Consider the following 23,980-nt stretch of genomic DNA (forward strand, 5'->3'; position numbering starts at 1 on the left):
AGAGTTACCTCAATTCTAGAGGTGATGGTAACAACTGGAGTAGTAAGAGAAGAAAGTGATATTATGGCTCCAGATTTAAGTGTTTCACTTGAACTGCCTTCTGTTGTAGCATTACTCTTCCAAGAACCCAGGGAAGCATGGAGAGTCAAAGTTAAAATCTTGTTACCCCCCCCCCCCCCCTCTCTCTCTCTACCATCAGCAGACCCAGCAGGTTCTCCAGAAGAACTTCCCTCCAGAAAACAGAGAAAACGACTCCTCTTCCCTGCCAAAAACTTACATGAAATATTAGTCAGAAGCCAGGCAGTTCCATGGGCGAGCAAGCCTTAGCACTGACTGCTATACTTCTATCAGGACAACACACTGTATGGGCTCTGCATTCGTTTAGAATGACAATTCAGTTTTAGTGAATTTAAAGTAAATCCATAATTTCAATACAAATCAGTTGTAAACTGAGCTTGGTGCACACTATTTATGCATGACTTAAAGTTCTAAGTCAAACTGATACCAGCCATAGCTACGCCAAGCCTTATCTATCGTTGCAATAGTTTATTCCCTAAAAAACACAGTAACAGCAATTTTTCAAAATTACAGTCTATACTGGGAACTTTCCTCCTTGTAACGTTAGCTGCCACTGTAGGAAAGCTCTGTCCTTTGCCAGAAAGCACTGTGCCTGCAGGTGAAGGCTGTATCGACTGTATAATCATTTGACGTCTTCATCGTTCTTTAACATTATTCTTCCCTTCCACCAACATGCAACTTTAAACGCCACACACCAATAGGCAAAACAATTTTTTCAGCTCTAAACCTGTGCAAATAATCTCATAAAGTATTATTCTGGTCTTAAGGCAAATTTTTCTTCTAAGACAATCAAACGTCCTTACAAATTTAGATCCAAGTAACAATACTGGCTTCAGTTCATAGATTTGCCAGTTTAGCATCAACAATAGCTTTTAGCTTTAGCCAAAAATAAAAAGCAAAGTCTGTAAGAAGGAGAAACACTTCCTCCTCAGTTCCAATTAATGCTAAAAAAAAAAAAAGATGGTATCATGAAAACTACTCATGTGCAATTAACAGCTTTACAGCTTTTCATCCATCTCATATTCTCATTTCTAAAAGAGAATTTACCTGACTAGCTTGCAGAATCCACAGCCTCATGCAAATCAGCTCTCTCTCTACGAAGCATCGACTCCCCTGTAGCCTACAATATCTGCACACTTCCCTCAAACCAACTTTTTTTGGCACTCTGAGTGTTACTTGTGTGCTCAACTTGTGCTACTTAGGAATCTCACCCTAAACTGCAAAGAAAACAGAGCTGCATGAGCTGAAAGGAACCCATTCGTCCTGTTGTCATCAGAGAAATACCAGTCCGAAACATCTCATCTTTTACAAGCTCTTTAGAGAAAACCAACAATCAAAAAGGCCTATGGAACATAAATGCAGTCTATCTTACACCTGCTTATGTTTGCAGCTTTGTAGGATTCAAAACAGTAGGTCTCAAACAAAGTGAATGTAAAGAAAGCAGCTGCTTTCTTTAGATGCAGAGTTGAAGCTGCCAGTGGTTGGTTGGAGTGCTACAGTCCAGCTCAGGGCACCCTGCATGCCGAGGAGCCAGGGAACAGTGTTCACAGGCCATCCCATTACCTGCACCAACCCTTCCAGCAGCGGAGCATGCAGATCTCAGTCTGTGCTCAATCCAGAAACCCACTTATCATAAATGCGTGGTTTTTACCAATTTCTACTGCACAAGCATTCAATTGACTGTACTACTGCATAGAGATTGTATAGAGTATGCAACAATAATAAAGCAAAAAAAAAAAGGGGGGGGGGAGGGGAAGGGAGTGGATATTTGGTGCTAATTCATCACATGCAAATTCCAGCTGTTTTCTGTAGACCTACCACCAAGCATACACTTCTTCCCAGAGCTGATGAGAAAGCCTCTTGCTGGTGAAAGTGGTTAATCCACAAGATTTTTGCTGCCAAAGCTAGGACTCGAAATGAGGGGTTTAGGTTACTAACGACAAAAATTTCGCATTCTTTCACTAGCAAATACCGTAAGGGCTTGTGCATTTACAGAAAACCACCCCAGAAGTGGTTGTTGGCAGAAAAATGGGACCAGAATAGCAGAAGCTGTTACCAGGCAGGGCAGAGATGCACCAAACAAAGCAGCAATGAACAACAGGCTCGGAAAAAATCCTATTATCTGGCAGCCTGAAGCAGCCAAAGTAAGCGATAAGTTCTTTAGTGCCCGCCAAGTAAAAAAGCTTGTGCTAAAATATCCTCCTGTGCCCTGGCCAAACTAAAGCATCTGACCCAAGGCTGGAAAAGAAACCTGCTGCCATGCCCCATTTTGATGCCTCACGCTACCACTCAGCGAAAGAAACAGCTCCGTTAAGAATGGAGTTTGGTGTTTTACATGCTTCCTACCCCAAAAGAAATTTAAAAAAATCCAGCCTGCTCAACAGCTTTACAGTGCTGGTCTCTAAGCAAAGAATGCACCGCTGTGAGTTATTTGCAATATACAGAAAAAAATAGAAAAATTCTAAGGGAGCAAAAGAGAAATGTAAATTGAACAAGCGCAAAGCTGGTCTATGGGCACACAAACCTCAATCCAATTAATACAGTACCAGTAACAACCCCAGACCTCATCACATACTGTTCTGTGACCACACACGTTTAAATTAAGACTCTGCATAGCACTGCATTTATAAATTGGACAATATAATGGATTAGCCACATAATAGCTACATAAAGATTTTCAGTTTTATCATGACCTTTTGATAAGAATATCAAATTCAATAGAGAACTTTCTACAAACATTTTTAAAACTACCAGATTGCTGTTCTCAGCTCTTCCAAAAAGTACAGAGAAAGAGACATCATTCAGATCAGTTTCTTCATCGTTCACGTGGTTGCAAACTGTAGTGAAAACAAATAGTGACACGTGGATCACTGCTGTGGGACTAGTTTAAAAAGGGCAAAAACACGGCACCACAGCTACAGGTGCAAAAAAACTACTTCCTTTCTTGAAAATCCATCTCCAAAAATGTCAACCTAAGTTTGTAGGGAAGAAGTGTGAGATGTGGGCAAACCCACATCACTAAAACCACTTGCTGCTGCCAAGTGGCTTTCTCTAGTTGGAGGAATAGCAAGTATGCATTGAATTTTGGCAATTATGTGCTGACTGCTTAATTAATGTTGTTAGTACGAGCATTTGCAATAACCATCAGCCATATAGCTACCCTAATGGACAGAGGTGTGAAGGGCAATACACTGAGATATAGGTAACGCTCCCTATTTCATCATGCCACACAGTACGTGGAGAGAAAGACAAAGACTTCTCTGGAGAAAAGCAACCATATGGAGTTTAACGCAAGCTCTCCAATCTCTTTGCGAGGAGAATAATTCTTCTTCAAACAAAAAAAAGTCAAGTGCTTTCCCAAAACAACAGCAGAAACATCATGTACTTTCCCATGGCTGATCATCTGCTCGTTTATTTCAAGGAACAGCACAGTCCCATCACCTTTATGCTACTGCGTGGCACACGCTGAAACGACACTGCCCGGGGCGATCTCAGACCTCAACATTGCACTGCAGTTCCTAAGTAACACGACAGATCATTTGGTAATACCTACATCCTCTGGGCACCTATGCTTCTGAGCACAGGAATGCATTACATTGAGTCAGCTTACACCTAACTCATTTGCAAGCTCTACTGACCAGAGACCGGCTCAGTTGGGAACACACAAGACCTTTTCTCAGCAGGATTACTGTTTGGCCAGGCACATCTGTTTTTGAAATCCTCTTCTCTTTCTAATTGCAAGTACAGCTTTAACCTGACAATCACATCTCTTTACACTTAGCTTGATATAGAAAGATTTTGGCTGGTCCTTCTCCAGACTGATAAATACTTAGTAATTTATATCTACAGAAAAGATAAGACTGACAAACCTCGATGTTTCAGAGATGCCTGAAAGCGTGAAAAGAGCATTAACCACAGAACAAACACTGGGAGAAGAAAAAATAACCAAAGAATACATTAAGAAAACAAACAAACAACTCTGAATCTCAATTTGAAGCCACAACCATGTTTTGCAGATGCCACACTCACCCTTGGAGCACTGGGCTGGTAGTACTGGATCTCTGGCAGAGCAGAAGATGCACTGCTAGGTGCTGGAATTAACTTCAGTCTTGTCAAAAGTCAGCCATTTATAACAACTGGTTTTGGAAGAACATTTTTATTGTCATTTCAAAACTAATGGGTTAGATGGTCTGGGGAAAAAAATCCCAATTTGTCTTAAAGGAAAAGCACACCTGCTGCTGCTGTTTCCTGTAGCTACTAAGTCAACACTTCTTCCTACTGTGTAAAATAAGACATAGGTTCACAAAACTCCCACCTGGACAGAGCTAGGCTATTCATTTCAAGGCAGCTACTCATTTTCAGGGACTAAACTATATCAAGAGACAATTAATATATACCAGGTTCTTGGACAACACTATTTTCTCAACTAAATTTTTACCCAGCTGATGTTCCACAAGTCTCCTCAACAGAGGAAGGAGGAAGCAACAATATCTACTTTTTACTGTGACCCACACAAGTTAGAAGGCTTCCAAGCACCTATTCCATATGGCAAGTTGTTATCCATATTATCTAAAAAAATTAATTTCTTACAGCAATAAAAGGAGCTCAGTAATTTTTGCAAACACAGTCTCAGTTAAGAACTCAGGACTTCTGCACTCAGCAAACAGGCATCTGTTGCTGCTTTTCCACATACAAATAGTATCGTGCCCAGTCCCTTTAACGAAGAATGCTTCGTTTGTTAGACCATAACCAAGTGTTAACTTCTGAACTACACTTAATTCTTCTTTGCATGAAACTTTACTGCTGCCTCCTGCACTCCAAATTCTGCAAGTCACCCAGAACATTCTCCTCCATTCCGATTAAGACTGCTTTCAGTTCCCTCTGTGAAGTTTGCTGCACTCTTGTTTTCTCCCCAGCCATGTCAGCAGTGAGGATGACCATAGATGGAGCACATTTGGCAGCTGACATGACCCAGATGCTGAATCTGGAGCTATCTTCCCAGCTGCAGTAGCTGGGCTCATGTCCGACTCCTCAGCTGTTGATTGTCAAGCTGCTTCCAAGCTGTGCCAAGTGTACATCTCAAGGCTTTGACGGAAGTGGGACAAATGCTCTGAATCTGTGAGGTCTGCTGACAAAAATGATAATGAGGACTAAAGGTTTTAAAAGCAGGCAATGTGGGAAACCAAATACCCTCGTTTCCTTCTTTTCTTATTCCTCATTTTTTGCCACAATCTGTTTTTCCCCTACTAATAAAAATCCATGAAGAGCTGAGTGTTGAGAGCAGGACTAACGCACTGTGCTTTAGTGTAACATACTGACCAGGCAGGAACTCCTCCCTCAACAGTCAACACTACACACAATGTAGTGTGTGTAGAGGCAGCTCATGTACTTCTACACGGACATGGCAAGGGCTATGAAACATTATTCATGGAGGGAAACAGAGACAGTCAATTCCTTCACTTTGTTAACCACTCTTTAAGCCTCATAGACACCTTCAGACTGTCAAAGTTACAGAAATTCATCTACCATGGAGGAAAATGACTACTTAAAATCCTATTTCTGACAAATTTAACAGTACTTCATCAATTGAACCCAACAAGAGACTACATATTCCGTGCCTCCTCACTGAGGAGCAAAACAAAAGGCTTACCTTGATTTCAATGGCCTCAGTCGTTCAATTATCACTATGTGTTCTGACCTAGATTTAAGGGAAAGTATTTGAAGTTTTGGTCCTTCATTTCATCTCTGCTCATCCTGGCACAGCACTTCACATAGAATAAACTATCCCCATCCGACAGTTAAGTACTTCCAAATGGCCTATTTGCTACAGAGAAAAAGAAGTTTCTTCTGAAATAGCAAGCCAAACTTACAAATGCCTCTTTCAGATTTCTTGTGTATGTAGGCACATATATACTTGACAGGTTCATAAGCGTCAGAAAATCCCAACACAAACCATGAGTTCTGCTTTTAAATACTGACACTGGGATCCTCCTGTGTACATGGACAGCCTGCCAATGCAGGATTATTTTAAACAATATGGCATTCTAAGACGTGAATTTGTTCAAGGCCCTGTAATTTAAACCTGCACGTTAGCATCGCATTTAAGGAAAATCCTAATGAAACAGCCTGTTGCCATTCCAGAGTGAAAAGAGACTGCCACCCAGTGGACTACAACCAAGTACATCAACCACAAACCATGGCAATCAATACAGAACTGTTGAAAATTTTATTTTTAAGAAAGTGTTGTTATTTTTTGAATTTTTCCCATTAACATAATGTCTTCAAATACATAAATTCACTTGTCATTCTCTCCTGCACCTGAACAATCAACATCTGCATGAAGGCACTGTACATATAAAGCTTTTCAGAATTATGAGAAAAAATAATCTACCAAATCAAGCTGTCAGCAGAGAGATAATTATCTAGTGCACTCACTCCGTTCAGAGGTGAGTTATGTTCTAAATGCACCTTTGGGAAGGTTTAAACAATTCACCTGTAGTATTGCAATGCTGAATAGCATACAGAGATAGTTTAACACCCCTCGAGCTTTAAGTTCAATTGTACTTGTAAAATCCTTCTCCAGTCTTCCTACCCAGCTTCTTTTCTTCTACCAGTTTATCCAGGAGTGGGCTGGGTAGAAAAAGAGGATTGTTGGGCTCTATTGCATGCCATCCTGATGGGAGAAAAGAAGTGGATGAATGTGAAATATTCCTGTTTATATGCAAAAGTAATAGAATTCTCCATCTCTTTAAAAAAGCATTAAGAGGTTAGCAAACTGAAGAAGGTTTGAAATTTACTCTAGATTCTCCAAGACCATTCAATACTGCTTCATAAACCAGGCATGTTGCCATAATTACGAGCAAACCCAGCAATTAGTCTGTAGGAGTGATCTGCTCACACCACCTTATAATCTCATTATCTCCACAACTGTTGATTTTTAATACCTCAAAAAATGTAAAGGAGAACTTCTAAACTAGAAAATAACAGACTGAGTATAAGGAAATAATAATTAAAAAAAAAAAAAAGGCTGAAAGAAAATTCAAATGGAAAAAAATATTCAAGATTCCAAGATTCATTTCCATCTGTGAAAGACATGGTCAGTTCGAGCAAAATAACACCACTTGGCATTGCTTGCTAAAAGCAGAAGTGATTTCATTGACAACGTTATTTTGAAAGTGACATTCTGCTTGGAGAATATTTACACCACTCATTTGCTATCGCACATACATTCTCCACTTACCAGCTGAAATGAAAGGGAGATGGTATAACCTTATCTTTTCAAGTATTTTCTGCGTTCCCTATTAACTGAGAACAACATCATGGCTGGCAGAAAAAGACTGAATAGTCTCAACTTTTGTTGCTCTCTGTGAGAACGTCTTACACCCCTACTACATGCTTCTCTTCCCACTGACTCTTTTTTAATTATATAAAGTTCCACTGACATTACTAATATTTTCCACAGGAACTTGATGCAGTCAGCAAAGCAAGCACTTGTTATATCCCAATCAGTAAGATACTGTACAAGCATACAATACAAACGCTGTACTCATACAGCATTTTGAGCAGAATCCTCATTCCTCTTTCCTCAACAGTTGAAAAACTGTGTCATAAGCATGCAGGTTAAGCTAATTATGAGTCAGATTTTCATTACAGCATTCATCTACAAGTTTTCTAAAGAGGGGGGGGAAAAAAGAAAATAAGTATGCAGTACCATCTATAATGTATTTACTGGTATCCAACCCAACATAGTCCAGCAGTTCAAATGGACCCATGGGATAGCCAGCCCCAAGCTTCATAGCAACATCAATATCTTCCTTTGATGCATCTCCTAGAGAAAAGATTGACAGTTTGATGAACAGAGAAGATTCTGCATCTACTTGGCACCACTTATAAATAATTAACAAGGTGTTATTTCACACTGCTGCAGCTCTTCACTGAAATCTCTGCACGTTTCAGAACCACAAAAACTGGGGTCAGCACACACAGAAGTCCACTCTGGAGGATAAAGATGAGTCTCTCACAAAAAGAAAAAAAAAACAAAAAAAAAACACCACCACAGAAAATAACAACAACAAACACCTGCAGACCTGCTTTCCATTTTCTTATCTTTCCCCTGCATTTCAATATAGATTCTTGAAGTAGCCACAGCTGCTTTGCTCAACCTACTTGAAAGACTGGAGGAAGAATCAGCCGTTATGAAGAATGAAAAGAGTTTTGTTTTGAGGCAACTGAATGTTTCAATTTGTCAACATCAGCAGCACTTCTTGGATCATATACAGGACAGAGCTACTCTTACTGTACAACAGTCATAAGGCAAAATCTAATACAGGACATATCCAGCTACTCTGGACAGCACCTGAGGTCAGGGATATGGTCAAATAAGCTGATAGGCACTATTCCATTTCACTGCAGTTCCCACTAGTCCAGACCTCCATACCATCCTTTTGCCAGAAGTTAACAGCTAGGCAAAGAAAGTCCTGGATTTAAATGTATAATGCCTTGACCCTTGCAGCTCTTACAGCAGTGCATCAGTTTACACTTTAGTAAAAGCAGTCTTCTATAGAGATGCCAGCCTGCGGCACGTGGAACTGCCATGGTGCAGGTGCAAATTACCATACATGACTCCTTTTATGATAAGCAGTGATGGCCAACAGACAGACTAGGCAGGGAGGAGTGGAGCAGCAGCAGCTGCACCACGTGCTTCAGCAGCTTTCAGCAGAGGACAGCCATCAGCTATTGAAGATGGCAGAGAAGAGTGACTTGAAGAGACTTTCTGGAGGTGTAGTAAAATTTTTCATTCCAAAGATTATTATATATATATATATATATATATATATATATATATATATATATATATAAAATAAATCAGAAATTCATAACTTCTACTTCAATGCTGCTTTGCAATGGCCACAGTTAGTCTTAACTTCATCATTTTGCTGGGAGTGTACGTTTTATACCATCACAAAAGCAGATTTCTACCATATATTTTGATAAAGGCAGTGCACTTCTTTGCAGATCCTATACAAAAAGGTGAAGTTAAATAAACCCCAGAGGTATTTGTTAAACACTCTTCATCCAGGCTGTTCAGAACCTTATCAGAGCACAGCGTGTGCAGTTTATACACCCCAAAGTCAGACAATCTTAGAAGTAATTCTTGAAAAATCTCTTATAAAGGCAACAGCTTCAGTAATAGTCTTGTACAAAACAATAATTGTCACCTTTAAGGAGTATAATGAGATACGTGACAACTCCTTTTTTAATTTTAAAAATGTATTTTTGAGCAACTGTCAATTAGTCTCCAAATTCAAATACACGTAAGCACTCGATTCATTTTAAGATGATGTGTATGTACTTCTACCAACAGATTTACCCCACTTTGTCACCTGCCAGCATACATCTGCATTGCAATACAATTAAAAATAGTAAGAAGCAAACAAGCGTTGCACTCCTAGTTCATGCAGTCTGATGGTATACTGCAGATTTCTATAGAAAAATGGACTGCTTTTTTGGTTTGTGACTAAGAAGTGGGCGATACAGATCATCATACGCTAGTATTTCAATATGCCTTTGTTTAAATCACTGTTGATACACTAAAGGTATTTTGCCTATGCAAAATTATGCAAGTCCTTACCCACTTAACCCATGAAGATTCTGTGTAAGACGTAAGGACTGACGAATAAGATGGCATTTCAGGGCTCGGGGTTGCCAAGAAAGAGACCCAAATTCCTCACTATTGTGGTTGACAATCTGGCTGACGTGTCTACTCTACGAATTAATGCAAAGATGTGATAATAATTTAACCTGATCCAATAAAAAGGATAAGCCTGATGCCTGTCCCCTGGTTTTTAAAAATACTAACGAGATTTTTACATTGATGTTTTAGAAGTTAAAAAGAAAAACATAAATAAATGGACTTGAAGACGTTTGCCAATGTTTTACTGTTGCACAAAACACAAACAGAATAAAGATGAAATCAAAATACTGCTTTGCCTAGGCAGAAAGCAGTAAATTTTAACATACAATTTCAGTGACTGTTTTCTTCTACAATTAATTAAAAGTTCTATTGTCTCCTGAAAGATACGTAACAATAGACGTCTCTCAACAAAGGCACCTCTCTTACACATATTAAAACATCCACACACTGCTTAAAACTGTGACTTTTTCTAAAAGAATAATGTCCCCTTGCATTCATGTCTTTGCCTTTCAAGTCACTAAAATTTGCTCTTTTCTCTGTTTGAGATGTAATTATTCATCTGTAGATGGATAAACAAGTAGTGTTGGCTTTTTTTTTTTTTCTGGAGATCAAGCCATTCCTTCTGTATGATATAAAACAGATTTTTAATATTTAAAGCATATTTGGTGGAATCCTGATAATGCAGTCCTTTCATCTATAAAAAGTGGTGTTTTCAAAAACAAAATGTTTCAAATGACATCATTAAGTACCATGCTGCTATGAGCAGAACACTTGAAATAAAAGCAATTAGACTCCAAAATTTCCTCTATCCACTCACATTATTAGCTTGTTTCCTTTCTGAAACAATTATCAACGCTTTGAAAATTTTGTGGTTCTTCAGGGATTTCTGATTACTTCCACCTACCCTCAGTATTAGCGTCAAAGTGACCAACAATAAGACAGGAGGTCCTGAAGAAGCTATGCTTAAAAAAGGGCATAGAGGAGGAACAGGAGGTTTTACAGAGCAATGGTTAAGCCCAGATCACTTGTATGGCAGTAATATTATGTGATACTAAATATTATACTACTTGCCCTACCTGAAAATTGGTGTTTTATTTCACAAGCCAATGAAAGGAACCTTTGGAGGCCTTTCCTAAAGGTCCTCCCACCATGAGGGAGGCATCTTCATAACGGTCCCTTGGGAATCCCATTCTCCTCTTAGGAGGTGGGCTCCTGATCAGCTGGAGGAGAATATTTTTTATAACAGTACTAAGCTCACCTTTCCAAACCACAATTATTTCATACTAGAAGAAATTTCCCATATCGATAATAAGCAGCTTCCAATTCTGCGCACTCTGGCATTTCAAATGGTAGTTTAGATATATTCAGATGCACAGATTGGTTCATTCTTGCTGTACCCCATTCACTGCCAGTCTTTAAGGTGTGAAAGTTTGGACAGAATCCCAACATTTTTCTGAATGAATGCAATACTTAGCAGCATCATACATCAACATTCTCTGAAGTCAATAAACCAAGAAGTACCTCTCTCAAAAAGTCGAACAGCTTCCATCATATATGGCACCAAGAGACGGTTTACAATAAAACCTGGAGTATCCTAAGAAAAGAAAAAAAAAAGATTCTAAATAAACATTCTTTACCAGTACTATATTCAAACGATACAAGACAAATAACAGTATGAAGACACTTTTTAAAATCATCAACTTCTGGTATGCTCTAAGCTGTATTGTTCATCTGATTTATCTGCTTGCTATTAAAATACAAACAATGAGTTTCACAATCTAGGCATGGCACATAAACATTTTATCATGCTTGAGAGCAATTAAGACTACTATGAGTCCAATTAATTACTCTTAACGTGGTTCATTGGAAAATGCCTTTTCCTCAGTAAAATTCTGCTGATACAGTTTCCTGGAAAGATAAAAGAAGTTCTTCCCTAGAAATATTTTTATTGTGCTGTTCACTACTAGAATTTCCAGTTAAACATTGTATTTCTACTCTGCTGCTCACAGCTAAAGCACACTTCTGAAGATTAGGATCACTTCAGTAGCAAACAGTAATGCTACCAATTTAATGGTAAGACACATTCTGTCAACTGAAGATAGCAAACTTATACATCACTTATTTAATGCAAGCTTTAAACAAAATAAAAAAAACACAGGAAGAGAAATAGCTTTCCACACAGAGTATTATTTCATATAATTCTACAACAGTTCCACATGTTCATTGATCCATTTCACCTCGTTATTTAAACCAGAGAATTCCACATAACTCACTCCAATTCCTTCAGCAAACAAGAACCAAAAAAACCCAAGATGTTTTGTTTTTTGAGACATCACTTCTGCATTACCCTCTACTCAAGCTAGTTTAGCAAAAAAGATCTAGTCATATATCACACTATCCAATCACACTGCACACTGGAAAACTGAAACTGAAACAGGAAAATGAAGTTACCTAAGGCCACACAGCAATGTAGCAGCACAGACAAAATTTGAGACCAACATCCAGATACTGAATTACTGGTAACTACCAGATTTCAGGCCCTTATTTTCACGACCAAATGCCTCCTGGGGGCTGTGAAACTCAAGGCAATAGCTTGCATAAAGCTTCCCAGACTACAGCTTAATGGATTTGGAAAAAGCGTGCTTAGGATGCGAGACGTTCCTCCAGAGAAAGAACAAAATTGCAAAGCAACAAAGATTAATATGGGTCTAGTTACTGCCATCTTAAGAAAAACTTGTGATGAGCACACACCAGGGAGAATCCATCCAATTGCTTCACAGTACAAGTAGCAGTCTTGCCTCTAACATAGATAAAGATGAGCTCCTGCTTAAGCTTTCCAGCCCAGGCTTCTGTAGGGCTGGAAAAGAAAGAAATCAAACGTGTAAACTCTGATACTTGTGCTGCTACCTATCTAATCTGAGGAATTTGAGATCAACATGGGAATTTTCTTTGTCAAAATGTTTTAACGGGGAAGAGAATCTGGACAGAAAGAAGCCTGGAAATTCTTGTGTGCTCTTATAACTTACTCAAAACCACTGCCTTAAAATCAAGTTTTCAAGAACAAATCTTCTGAACTCTGTGGAATCCAAACTGTACTCACCTTACAACTGACAGGACTTTTTCCTACTGCTTTACTGAAATCCATAAGTGACTCATAAGTCTTTTGGCTAGTCATTGGAGTCTTGACAACCTGGGCAGGAAGGGAGAGCATAAGCACATTTATAAGCAGTACAGCAATGATTAAACTCAATTTCAGAATGCTACTTCAGAATTTCATACAAAAAAAGTATTAAAAAAAACAACAAACAAATTCAGTGGATATATATGTAACAAACACAGAGATCTATTTTTAAGATAGATTTAGCATTTTACATGTTTTCAAATTTCATACATCTATGACACACTTTCCCACTCAGCCAGTAGAAGGGACTACCCTTTAAGAATCCCATTTAGAGATCATAATATCATAGAATAAATTTAGAAGTCACAACCTCTGCTGCCTTGGGAAACACAATGGCACCACTCTAGAAAATCCTCCTAGAGAGTTCCTGACAAAAAGGGTGTTATACCCATCCTGCACCCAATGCAAACTACTCATGAAGTGGAGTGAAGTCAGGCTAGAGCACATTCATAACTCAGGTGAAAAAAAAATTACTAAGATTGACTGCAACAGTCTTACAGAGGTTGCTTTGTTCTGTTTTAAGAAATGTTGATAGATATCTTCAGTATTTTTCAAACTTCACAGAAGCATAGCTCAGATTTCTAAAGACTATTGTTTGTTCTAGACTTGAAAACAAGGCACAGAACATTTCATCTCCACAAATAAATTACTGGTGACAAGTAGTTCTTAGCAGAGAAAACAATAAGTCTATGTCAGCCTAAGAAATTATGCTAGGATTTCTGTTATCTCTGACACCACATATAAAACAAGTACATAGAATTTTGCAGCAGACTGGCCAAAATGCAGAGTTAATTTGCACACAATTTCTTGTGAGCTCTAGCTGATGAAGACTGGTTGTAACAGTCACACGATCTCCCAGAGATGCAAATTCCTTCGTAGTTTAGCTCATCTCCCGTTCTATTGCGTAGACAAACTGTTGGTTATGTTTGTTTGTTTTGGTCTGGTTTGTGTTTTTGGGTGGATTTTATTTATTTTTATTTATTTATTTATTTTGAGTGAGGAAGGGAGAAGAGAAATAAAAGCAGAGGAAGAAAGATCTGACAGTTTTACTGAAATGAGACCTTTACTTTTGAAGTTCAGACTCTTATATCCAATTATCTATTATTCTGCTCTGATTTTAAATATTACTAGAAATTACAAGATGTAGCCTAAGTTTGTATACTGAGGAAAACGAAGAGCTACCTGAAAGCAATTCTTCAGGGCTCCTTGCAGGTTGTGAAACACTGTAATGTTAAACTAACTTCAATCCTTCCAGACAAATCATCCGGAACTCTGAATAAACACGACTGACTTTGTTTCAAAAGTCACAAGACAGTGATGTTCATTTGCAAATCATTTTGTATCAAGCCCACACTGTTAATAATCAATTGCTCTGTCAGTCAGTAGATGATTTTCTTTAAGCTGCCAATAGTTCGTATTAATCAGACAAGCCTGCATGACTGAAACGGCACATCTGCTGGTAGTTCATTGATAACTACAGAGCCTTGAGACAGGAGTTACCTCAGTTTGTTCAATTTGCTCCTTGACAGAGACTGCACCACCCTCTTATCACTAGAGGTAGCTCATCCTGCATCAGAGGAGCTGCAAACTGAGATCTACCCTTTTATCTAACTCAATTCTCAGTGAAAACAAATGCATTACTTCACCACAGTGGTTGCTATTAAGTTGTTTTAAGACTCTTACCTCCACAAGCTTCATCATAGGCACAGGGTTGAAGAAATGGAGGCCACCAAATCGGTCCTGCCTGGTGGTTGAGTTAGCCAACTGCGTGATTTGCAAGGATGAAGTGTTGCTTGTAAATATTGTATGCCTGGAAAAAAAAAAAAAAAGAAACAAATGGATCGTAAACATGACAGTTATCTTTCTAACAGTAGGAGATAGGTGCACTACACGTAAGCAGACATCCACTAGCTAACCAACCACAGAACTCTTAGAAATACCTCTGCAGATTATTGCTTTCCTTTCCTGCAGTATAAATTAAGCAATGAAGAAATAACCAACAGATGAGCTGTATGAGTTTCTGAGTCCCAGGAGAGTGTGTTGAATACTGTATTAGGTCAAAGAAGGAAGATTCTCCAAGTAGTTTTTTTTCTTAGAGCCTCTCATCTATTCCAGGTAATTCCTTTAGCAATCCTAGAAACCAAATCCCATTTTTTAATCATCTCAATGGATACCCGATCATTTGACTTGTCAAGTAAGCGTTCTGGAGCTTTGAAAACACTTGCAATTATTATTATTATTTATAATAATGACCAATGGCAGACATGATGAGTACACTTCTCATCAGAGCAAAGAGGTAATGGGGAAAAAAAAAAAAAGGAAAAATTAAAAAAAATGCTACATATGGCACTTTAAAGATACACAAAATCACATGAATTTCAAGACAAAGATGAAGTCCTTCACACAGACTTAAACCACACTTATTATTCCAATTTATAATGCTTTTTTCAGAAATACCTCAGAACCTCAATAGCCCTGATGTGCATACATCACACAGGAAACTTATACACATGACTTTCACCAAATCATGAGAATCAAAATCTAAATCAGAAATGAAGCCCTACCTTCCACTCTGGACTGTATCCTATTTACCCTTCAAAAATTGTCCTACTGGATTCATCAAATGTTAACCTAGATTGGCATTTTGTTTACATTTCACTAAGACATAACTAAGCTTCACAAGAGAGCCTTCCAAAAAGTTACATCTAAGCCATGGAGACATCTAATAACAGCACTCGAAGAGTACATTCAAAAATAGAATGCTCTGAGAATTCTTGTTTATGTTCCTTACAAATATTCTTTTTGTTATTTCTCCACCATAAAGCAGGCTTCACATTATTCTTAGGCAAGCTAAGAAAAGAGTATCTTACATTTCATAGTTTTGACCTTGAAAGGTCAACACATCCAACTGGCATTACATTCACTGAAAATCTGCTCCTGGATTCAAATACGCTCACAAAAATTTAGTGAACCCATTTGTAAAACCGGCAACGATTACTCCTCACAAAATAATAGACTTAAAGCAAGAGATTTTACCTCAGCATCACTTCTGCAGGTGAACACCATAACCTCACGTAACATAAAGGTGTGGGAAATAAAACCTTGCATTTATGCTGAGTACAAGGGCATTTTATTTACATTTTTCTGCTCCGACCAACCAATTGATTTAAATGAAGTGTAAAATAGAATTTGCATGCCTCCATGACATAGACTACATTATCTGTGTTTCAGGTGACAGAAGAATCTGAAGGTTTATGAAAGCAGCAATACTAGCAAAGCTTTCTTGATACTTTTTCAGCCATCAGCATGCTTTTGCTTAGTGCCATCTAGTGGGTCACAGAAAGAAATCGAGCATGAAGTCAAGCACCAGAGAAACATCATTTCAGCCAAACCTGCTTTTACAGTCCAGCTTAGTATGCAGTGAGCACTGAAGAACACTTCTTTTATAACACTTTCATAACACGCTGATTCTGAATACACTGAATTGTCCAAAACCACTGTCCTGTTCCCAGCTGAGTTTCCATATCTAGAGATAAAACTTAGACCAAGAGATGCTGATGGACATTTCCACCAGCCAGAAATTAACAGAAGGCAAAAGCTCTTAAGAAAGTGGCTATCCAAAAAGTCTTCTCACATGTTTATTATTATTATCCTGTTTGGAATGTGCTGCAGTGTTTAAATGTCCCTAAAATCATGAAAGATGCAGGGAGATTAAAATAATAAGAACACAAAAACCCAGCCTGACCTTTTCAGAACAGGAACACGAGGACTGATTAAACACAAGAAAAGGAAAACAGAACCCAACCGTTTGTAGCAACACTTAATCACCCATCCTGATGATGATAACCATACAGTGTTGTACCAGTTGGCAGATTACACAACACTTGGAGTACTTTTGAAAAAGCAAACACTTTTGCAAAGCATTGCTGAGAGTACAGAACAGGATGCATTCAGGATGTGTTCATTCATGATATGAGATCAAGAAAGGGCACTCACAGACCTATCTGGACAGTTATCTAGATGACGAATACCTTGAATTCTGGGCCTGTGGTTTCTGAGCCTGCCTAACTCTCCCTGCTCATTGCATTTGCTCTGAAAACTTATTAGAAATTCATTCTCCACCCATGTAACCACCAAATAAAACTTCTCTCACAAAGGAATACTTTTCTCATTCCCCTCCACTTACAGATCCTCTTTCAGAAGAATTACAACTCTTTTCAAGAGAAAAAAGGAAGAGGAAATAAGCTTGTTTTGTTGTGTTTGTTTCTAATGCAATGCTTTCGTTTTGTGGTCATCCTGATTTGAGAGGTCATCGTAGCACAAATACATGAAAGACACATGTGGCGCTGTAGCTGACATAATAAATGAAATTCAAGATAGAGCACAAAAGAAGAAAGATGCAAAACATCGTATAGCTTATATTTCAGTCAGTTACCAGTTAATCCTATACTAAGTCCAAATATTTGAATTAAGAGAAGTCCTACCTCTCCAGAAGCCTGGCCTTCCATAATTATAATACACAGTTCAAAATGACGTCAGTGCCCAAGATCTCACAGTTACAAAACTTCTCCCAAGACTCAAAGCTATCTTCAAACAAATCTTGCCTTCCTTATGGATCAGCCACAAGATCTCCACTAAGTTGATGCAACACTGAGTTAGCTCAAGTAGTAAGTCCAGAAACTTCCAAATGTCCAAGGTAGCAAAGGCAGTACAGTACCTGTGCTTACAGGGAGAGCGTTCCCTCCCATCGCAGTGCCACATGGGATAAGCAAAGTCCACTTCCTCACTCAAAACACAGAAAAACACTGACATGACATTGCTACCCTTCCTCACATTATTCACAGAATTTACAACTTTCTATGCTACTCACAAAATGACATCCTACTGTTTGTATCTAACAGCTACTATTTTAAACACTTGGCAACTACGTTTCACTGCTTTAGTAGTTTTCTTTTCATCCCGATCTGCACTGCAGCTCACATTCCTCACAATCCACTTCCCTTTCTTTCAGCCTTTACATCCATACATTTAACACCACCCCGAGTATTCCTTTTAAAAAAGATTTGTCTAATGTCAGTGGCCCTTTTCCCAACTCTGAAGAGTCATGCTTTCATAGGCCCCATACCTTTTAATGCTCTGTAATGTAAAATTTGATGTTTCAAGACAGCAACGTTTATAAACCACTCAGTCTGAGTACAAATAGTTGAAGTTTTCCCAGTATGTGTATCATTAAATGAGGCACCAAATCCTTGTGCCTACTTCTGCCTGCTAGTAGGCTCTAGATAGTTTCCTATTTAACATACTTTAATTTGCTAGTTAACTTTCTCTGTTGAATACAGAGAAAAACCCAGGCAAACAAAGGTTTGTTTTACAGTGTGGACAACCTAGTTATGACACGGTATCGTGGCAATTGCCAAAGGCAGCTACTTACTTTTCTTTGCCTGTCAGACTAAGGCCAAGAGCAAGTTAGCCTGTCCTCAGTACAATGTTTTTTGGGGTTTTTTTTTGTGTATGTGATCATTCTTTCCAGAAATGCCAGGTGATTTTGAGCACTATGTGACACAGCCTGAAAACCTCCCCAGGCTGAAGTCAACTAACGATAACATCTTTGCTCTATTGACATTATATACAAGCTAAAACTAGCTTAGTCCTGTGGTTAGACAACCCAAAGTACCTTTTAGCCAATACTCCCAGCTTTAGCTGTACTAGTTAGGACTCCAACCTGCGAGCAGTCAAGGTGTTGTGATTCTGAGTCATCCATTACAAGGATCGAGCTCCTGAGATTGCATACTCAGCTGAACAGGACTTCAGGTTTCGTAAACAACTGAACAGTAACTTTCCAACAGTTATCCAATACAGGTCAAGGAAAATTCCAAAGATTTTAAGTAATCCAGTGAGCGCAAGATAAGAAATAATAATTGGCAATAAACTATTTCAAAACTCCTCCGATACAAAGTAAACTTGTATTGCTTAAGCTGACCTACAGTTAAGAGGCTGAAACTTCTTAAAGCTTGTTCATGCTAGGCACACTAAAAATAAATATAACATTCCACTTCCCTATTTGAATACGGGAACAAGTATACTGACCATAACTCATCCGTATCAGAACAAGCTTATTCTACAGTCGTGCATCTTCACTTGGAAAAAGCAGGCCTATTGAGTAGATTGACAAATCTTATGTCTAATCACAACATGAAGCACATCAAATAGGCAATGGAACAAGTAAATAAACCAGATGAATACACCTGAAAGAGTTTGCAATGTATGAACTTGGCAGGACAAGCATCACATGCAATGTGACCAGTGCAGAGTTAAGAAAATTAATTCTGCATTTTCTGTATTAATGGCGCAAGAAAAACAAAACACATTAAAAAAAAAACACCAAAACCAAAGGGGCAAGTTTGAAAATAAAACAGAAAAAAAAAAAATGTACTTACTCTGGAGCAAACTTATCCAGCCTCTTGAAGAGTTCACTTTTAATTTCCTGATTCTCCACAATGGCTTCAATCACCAGATCTGTGCTGTGAACCACCGCTACTGCATCTGTGCTTGTTGTGAGGTTCTTTAAAGTCTTCTCAATGAACTCAGCACCAGCCTGAAACATCCCAAGAATGTGTAAGAATTATTTCATTTCTTTTACATGAAAACCCCCCATATGCGCACTGAAGCCCTCAGAACTTCAAGCATGCTGCTATATTTCCAAATCAATCAGAAAGTTATGACATGATATGAAGATATGATGCTTTCACTGACACAAAGTTTTCTTAGATAATCAAATCTACTTTCAAGCAAATAGGAGATCCTTGAAAACATTAATAACAGGAAGACTATCTGCTGCAGCCTGACTTTCAGCTTCAGAGTCTAAGTGAACTACTGACTGGTCCATCAGCACTTTCTGAGAGAACCTGGACTTACCCTTCACAGAGAGGAACTTCTCCCATTTCAAATCTCTGAGTTGTTTCCATTCAGTAATGATCTGGTTTCACAATTCACTTCTATGATATGTGCTAGTTCATTCAAGTGAAATGGCCTGCGCTCTGCTATAGAGCTGGAGAGGAGGGAGAGGATTTTATCTTCTGACTATCAAAGCTGCCAATCACTGACAGCCATTGTGAGGACAGAAGTAGAAAATTCCCAAGACTTTGAATGAGAAAGCAGAAACGTTATACAAGTAAAGTCGTATCTGGACACTAGAACATAATGTCGTATAATTACCATACAGAGTTTTCTTCTGGATTAAAAGTCTCCCCATAATTATGTATGATAAAATATATTGCTCTGGTTATCCGGTAATTACTGTAATTTGCCTTCTGTACTGACACAAATGAGCTCTTTCTCATTTTCCTTGCCTTACTGCACTGCTCGTGCTGGTAACTGTAAATACCAGTATATAACTATGTATGTAAGTAAATGTAAGCCAGTCTATTAGTATGCTCTGTAATGCCTAACTGGAAATAACATCAGAACTTCCATACAGTAGTTTTATTCTCCTATGTTTTCCCAACAGTAGAAATAAAAAGATGTCAACCTCAGGCTTATCTGCAAACTTCTTCTTAGTCACTCTCTTCAAACTCTCTTCAATTCCTTTTGTAGATTTCTTAAGGATTTCATCTGACTGGTCTACTAACACCACAGTGTGACCACTGGCTGCTGCAACCTGAAAATTAAAAGAAGATTCAACATCAAGATCATAAACAACCATATTGATTTGTCTTGGGGCAGACAACTGACCAGAATTAAACAAAAGAGAGCTACAATATATTGAATCGAGAATTATTGAATCAAGAATTACACGCTTTACTAGAAAACATAAAATCCTGCAGACGTTTAGGGCAGAAGAGAAGGAAGAAAGGACCAGAACAACTTTAGAGAATAAGAAATCCATTTGTTTCCCTGAGCTGTCTGCAGATGTGCACTTGGAGGCAGTTGAACTCTGCCGCTATGACTTGTGAAAGAACAGCTGTCTTTTCTTGAAAAGAGTAAGTGGCTTCGCTGTGATCCCTGGATCTCCTACAACTGGTACAGCTGGTTGGTACCATTAAATTCAAACATACAACGTCATTTTCTTACCTGCAACACCCTATTAAAGCACAGCTTTCTATTATCTCTTACTTCACTATTGGTTAATTTCCATTTCTCATTAGTTAGCAACAGTCTACCTTCATTTTCAGAATTTCTGAACTAAGAAAGTCATGATATAATAACTGCAGAAAATTATGTTAGGCCATGTTTGTTTGGTTTTTTTGTTTGTTTGTTTAAGTGGCATAGCTTAGGGGCTTACTTTCTGCAAACCGAGCCTGGACTTCCATTCCTAACGCTTCCCCTGTTGATGAGCATTTGCAACGGCAAAGCAAGATCACCCACTCTTCAGAAGAAAAAAACCTTACCAAGCACACTTATTAGAAATGCTGTGGTGATTACCCATTTACAATTATACCAGAACATAGCTGACGAGTTGGTAAAGAATCAAAGAAAAATGAAGACCTCTCTTTTCCCTGTTCATTCTTACCACGTGCGCATTCACAGGAAAGAAGAAAAATGTCAAGAGGTCATACCACCTCTCTGCAATCCAAACACACACACACATACACTCTTCTATTCAGTCATCTTAACAAACACTACGGATGAAACAACAGTGCAGGGGAGTCAAGGCTTTTCTCACAATGGCAGAACAAGAAGTTATGAACCCCTGGCTTTCAGCCATAACATGGGTTAATTTCTCCTGACAGGAGAAAGACACGACATCTTAAGTGTTCTAAATAGGAGGGAAATCCGTATTAACAGAGCACAGGAGTGACCTCCCTCTGTCATAATCACACCTGTTTTGAGATAATTTTAGATTGATAAATCAGAGGCAGGTGGTCAGCAAAACAGTCCTCGGTCTTTAATAGAAGACTGCAACTTCTGTTACTATCAAACACCGTATGTTTCTCTTGATTCTCTAACATACAATCTATCAGTATATGCATATTAAGTCTCTTTCCCTGCAGAATTAGAACCCTTACATAGCACACATGCTCCTCAGACAGGAGAACAATTTTCTTCACAGGTGTTCCTTGAAGGTTCCTTCAGTGGAAGCCTCAAGTTCTAGTATCAAGGTGCAGAATCATAGAGTCGTTTGATTTGGAAGGAACCCACAAAGGCCATGTGGTCCAACCCCCCTGCAATGAACAGGGACACCTACAGCTCCATCAGGTGCTCAGAGCCCCCCCAGCCTGACCTTGGCTATCTCCAGGGACGGGGCACCCAGCTCCTCTCTGGGCAACCTATGCCAGCACCTCACCACTTCTTCCTTACACCCAATCTGACTGCAGTTTGCGAACTCACATCTCCCTGCTGGGTTCCACCTGGGGGAAGGGGCAGACGTACGCGCTGCCAGATGCCCGGGTTGCTGCTGGGGAGCACCCTGGCAGCTCGGACACGGGGATCCCTCTGTGCACGAGGTGGCGTCTGCACCTCCCATCACTGGCAGCACTGCTCTGTCGCACAGCTCTCAAGTTAAAGATGAACTTGAGAGCCAAAGGCCAGCGATTAAACACCGGGAAAGTAAGCCCTCTGTAAATATTAACCACTTGATAATGCTGCACATGACAGAGGGCCTGATGTTCATCTTAGGCACTGCAAGCTATTTAAAGAACCCAATAATAACGTCACTGGAAAGACAGCAGAAGTTTCTTTTTCAGCTCCGGGTTTTTCAAATGTTATTACATACTTTCTGGCTTATAAGCAGCCCGTGCTTTGTCCTAAAAGCCATCTCAACAACGTAAAACACCGAGCTCGGTTCTTCCTGCCTCCTTGGGAGCTGAGCGACGGCAGCGCTGCAGCAGCGGCCGCCGCCCCTCCGACCCCGCACAGCCGGAGGCCGAGGAGGCCGCTCCCGCTCCGGGAGAAGCGCCGGGGTCACCGGCAGTAACACAACACGCACGCAGACGCAGCGCACAGAGGGCGACATAAGGCCGCTGGACCCGCCGCTACCGAACTCGAACCGACGACGCCCGTTCCGCAACGCAACGCTCGCGCCGAGGAACGGCCGTCCCACAGCCGCCATGGCGGCGCCGCCCCGCCACGCTCACCTGGGCGATGCCGGCGCCCATGAGGCCGCCGCCGATGACCGTCACGTGCTTGACGATCAGCTTCTTGGCGGCCGCCGTGGCGGCGGCGGTGGCGGAGGAAGCCGCGCGCACGAAGGGGCGGGTGGCGAAGGCCATGGCAATGGCGAAGGCGCGCGGCGCGAAGCCAGGGGCCCTTCGGCTGAGGGGCCGGGCGGGGCGAGGGCAGCGCTCCGCCCCGGGGAGCGGCTGCCCGGGCCTTAAGCAGCCTGCGCCGGGACACACGTGTGTCGTTGTGCCCGGCGGCCTGAGTGGAGCCCTTGAGAGATCGCCGGGGTCAGCGCAGGGAGCGTGCTGCTGTGCGCTGTTAGAGCTCCTCGCTAACGAGGGGCAGGCAGCCGGCCCGCAGCAGGCCTGCTCCCCTCCCTGTCCTTTGGCAGCGTCCTTCCCTCAAGCTGTGCCCGCTGCCTCAGCGTCTCCAAGCCAGGAGCACTGCAGCACCTCGTACTTCTACGCTAGAATAGGCCCGGGGCCCCATCCAACCTGGCCTTGCACACCAATCCTTGAGTCGTTTCTTTATAAAGGCTACTGACTGAGCCCTATCAGATACAGGTTGCCATCGTTTTCCATCTAGTTCCTTTAAGACCCGAACAACGAGCACTTGAAGTGAGCCAGCGGCAGCTGACAGCACTGCAGCAGTAGCATGTATTCCTTGAGTCGGCTTTGGGGTAAACATCAAGCAACCTGTTTTCTCCTAACGCAAGAGCCAAAGTATTCTCCTAACTTTGCACTGAAAATTCTCATGCTAAGCCTCATCCAACTGCAGATCAGGCAGATGTAGCAAGGGGCTGCTAGAAACAGCTTCACCCAAGCAGTCTCGGGGCTACCATGCCCTGGGTGTACAAATGACCAAGCACGCAATTAAAATCCCTAAAAAAGCCTTATGCCAAGCTACCTGCGCCACAACTCCAGGCTTAA

General features: G+C 40.2%; 1 protein-coding gene across 2 annotated transcripts; it reads right to left on the reverse strand.

Annotated features, from left to right (window-relative positions):
* Nucleotides 1-6,285: 6,285 nt before the first annotated feature.
* On the reverse strand, nt 6,286-23,206 carry HADH (hydroxyacyl-CoA dehydrogenase). Of its 2 annotated transcripts, none has more exons than NM_001277897.2 (8): nt 23,027-23,206; nt 20,482-20,610; nt 19,391-19,548; nt 14,637-14,763; nt 12,873-12,962; nt 11,294-11,366; nt 7,790-7,906; nt 6,286-6,751 (listed from the first exon to the last, which is right to left on the reverse strand). In NM_001277897.2, the coding sequence occupies exons 1-8, from the start codon at nt 23,159-23,161 to the stop codon at nt 6,633-6,635; spliced, it is 948 nt and encodes a 315-aa protein (NP_001264826.1). In that variant the 5' UTR covers nt 23,162-23,206; the 3' UTR covers nt 6,286-6,632. The 2 variants fall into 2 exon arrangements, with proteins under 2 accessions (NP_001264826.1, XP_040554707.1); XM_040698773.2 differs by lacking the exon at nt 23,027-23,206 and adding an exon at nt 22,666-23,018.
* Nucleotides 23,207-23,980: the final 774 nt, after the last annotated feature.

The sequence above is a fragment of the Gallus gallus genome, chromosome 4, assembly GCF_016699485.2.
Source record: "Gallus gallus isolate bGalGal1 chromosome 4, bGalGal1.mat.broiler.GRCg7b, whole genome shotgun sequence".
NCBI classification, from domain to species: Eukaryota; Metazoa; Chordata; class Aves; order Galliformes; family Phasianidae; genus Gallus; species Gallus gallus.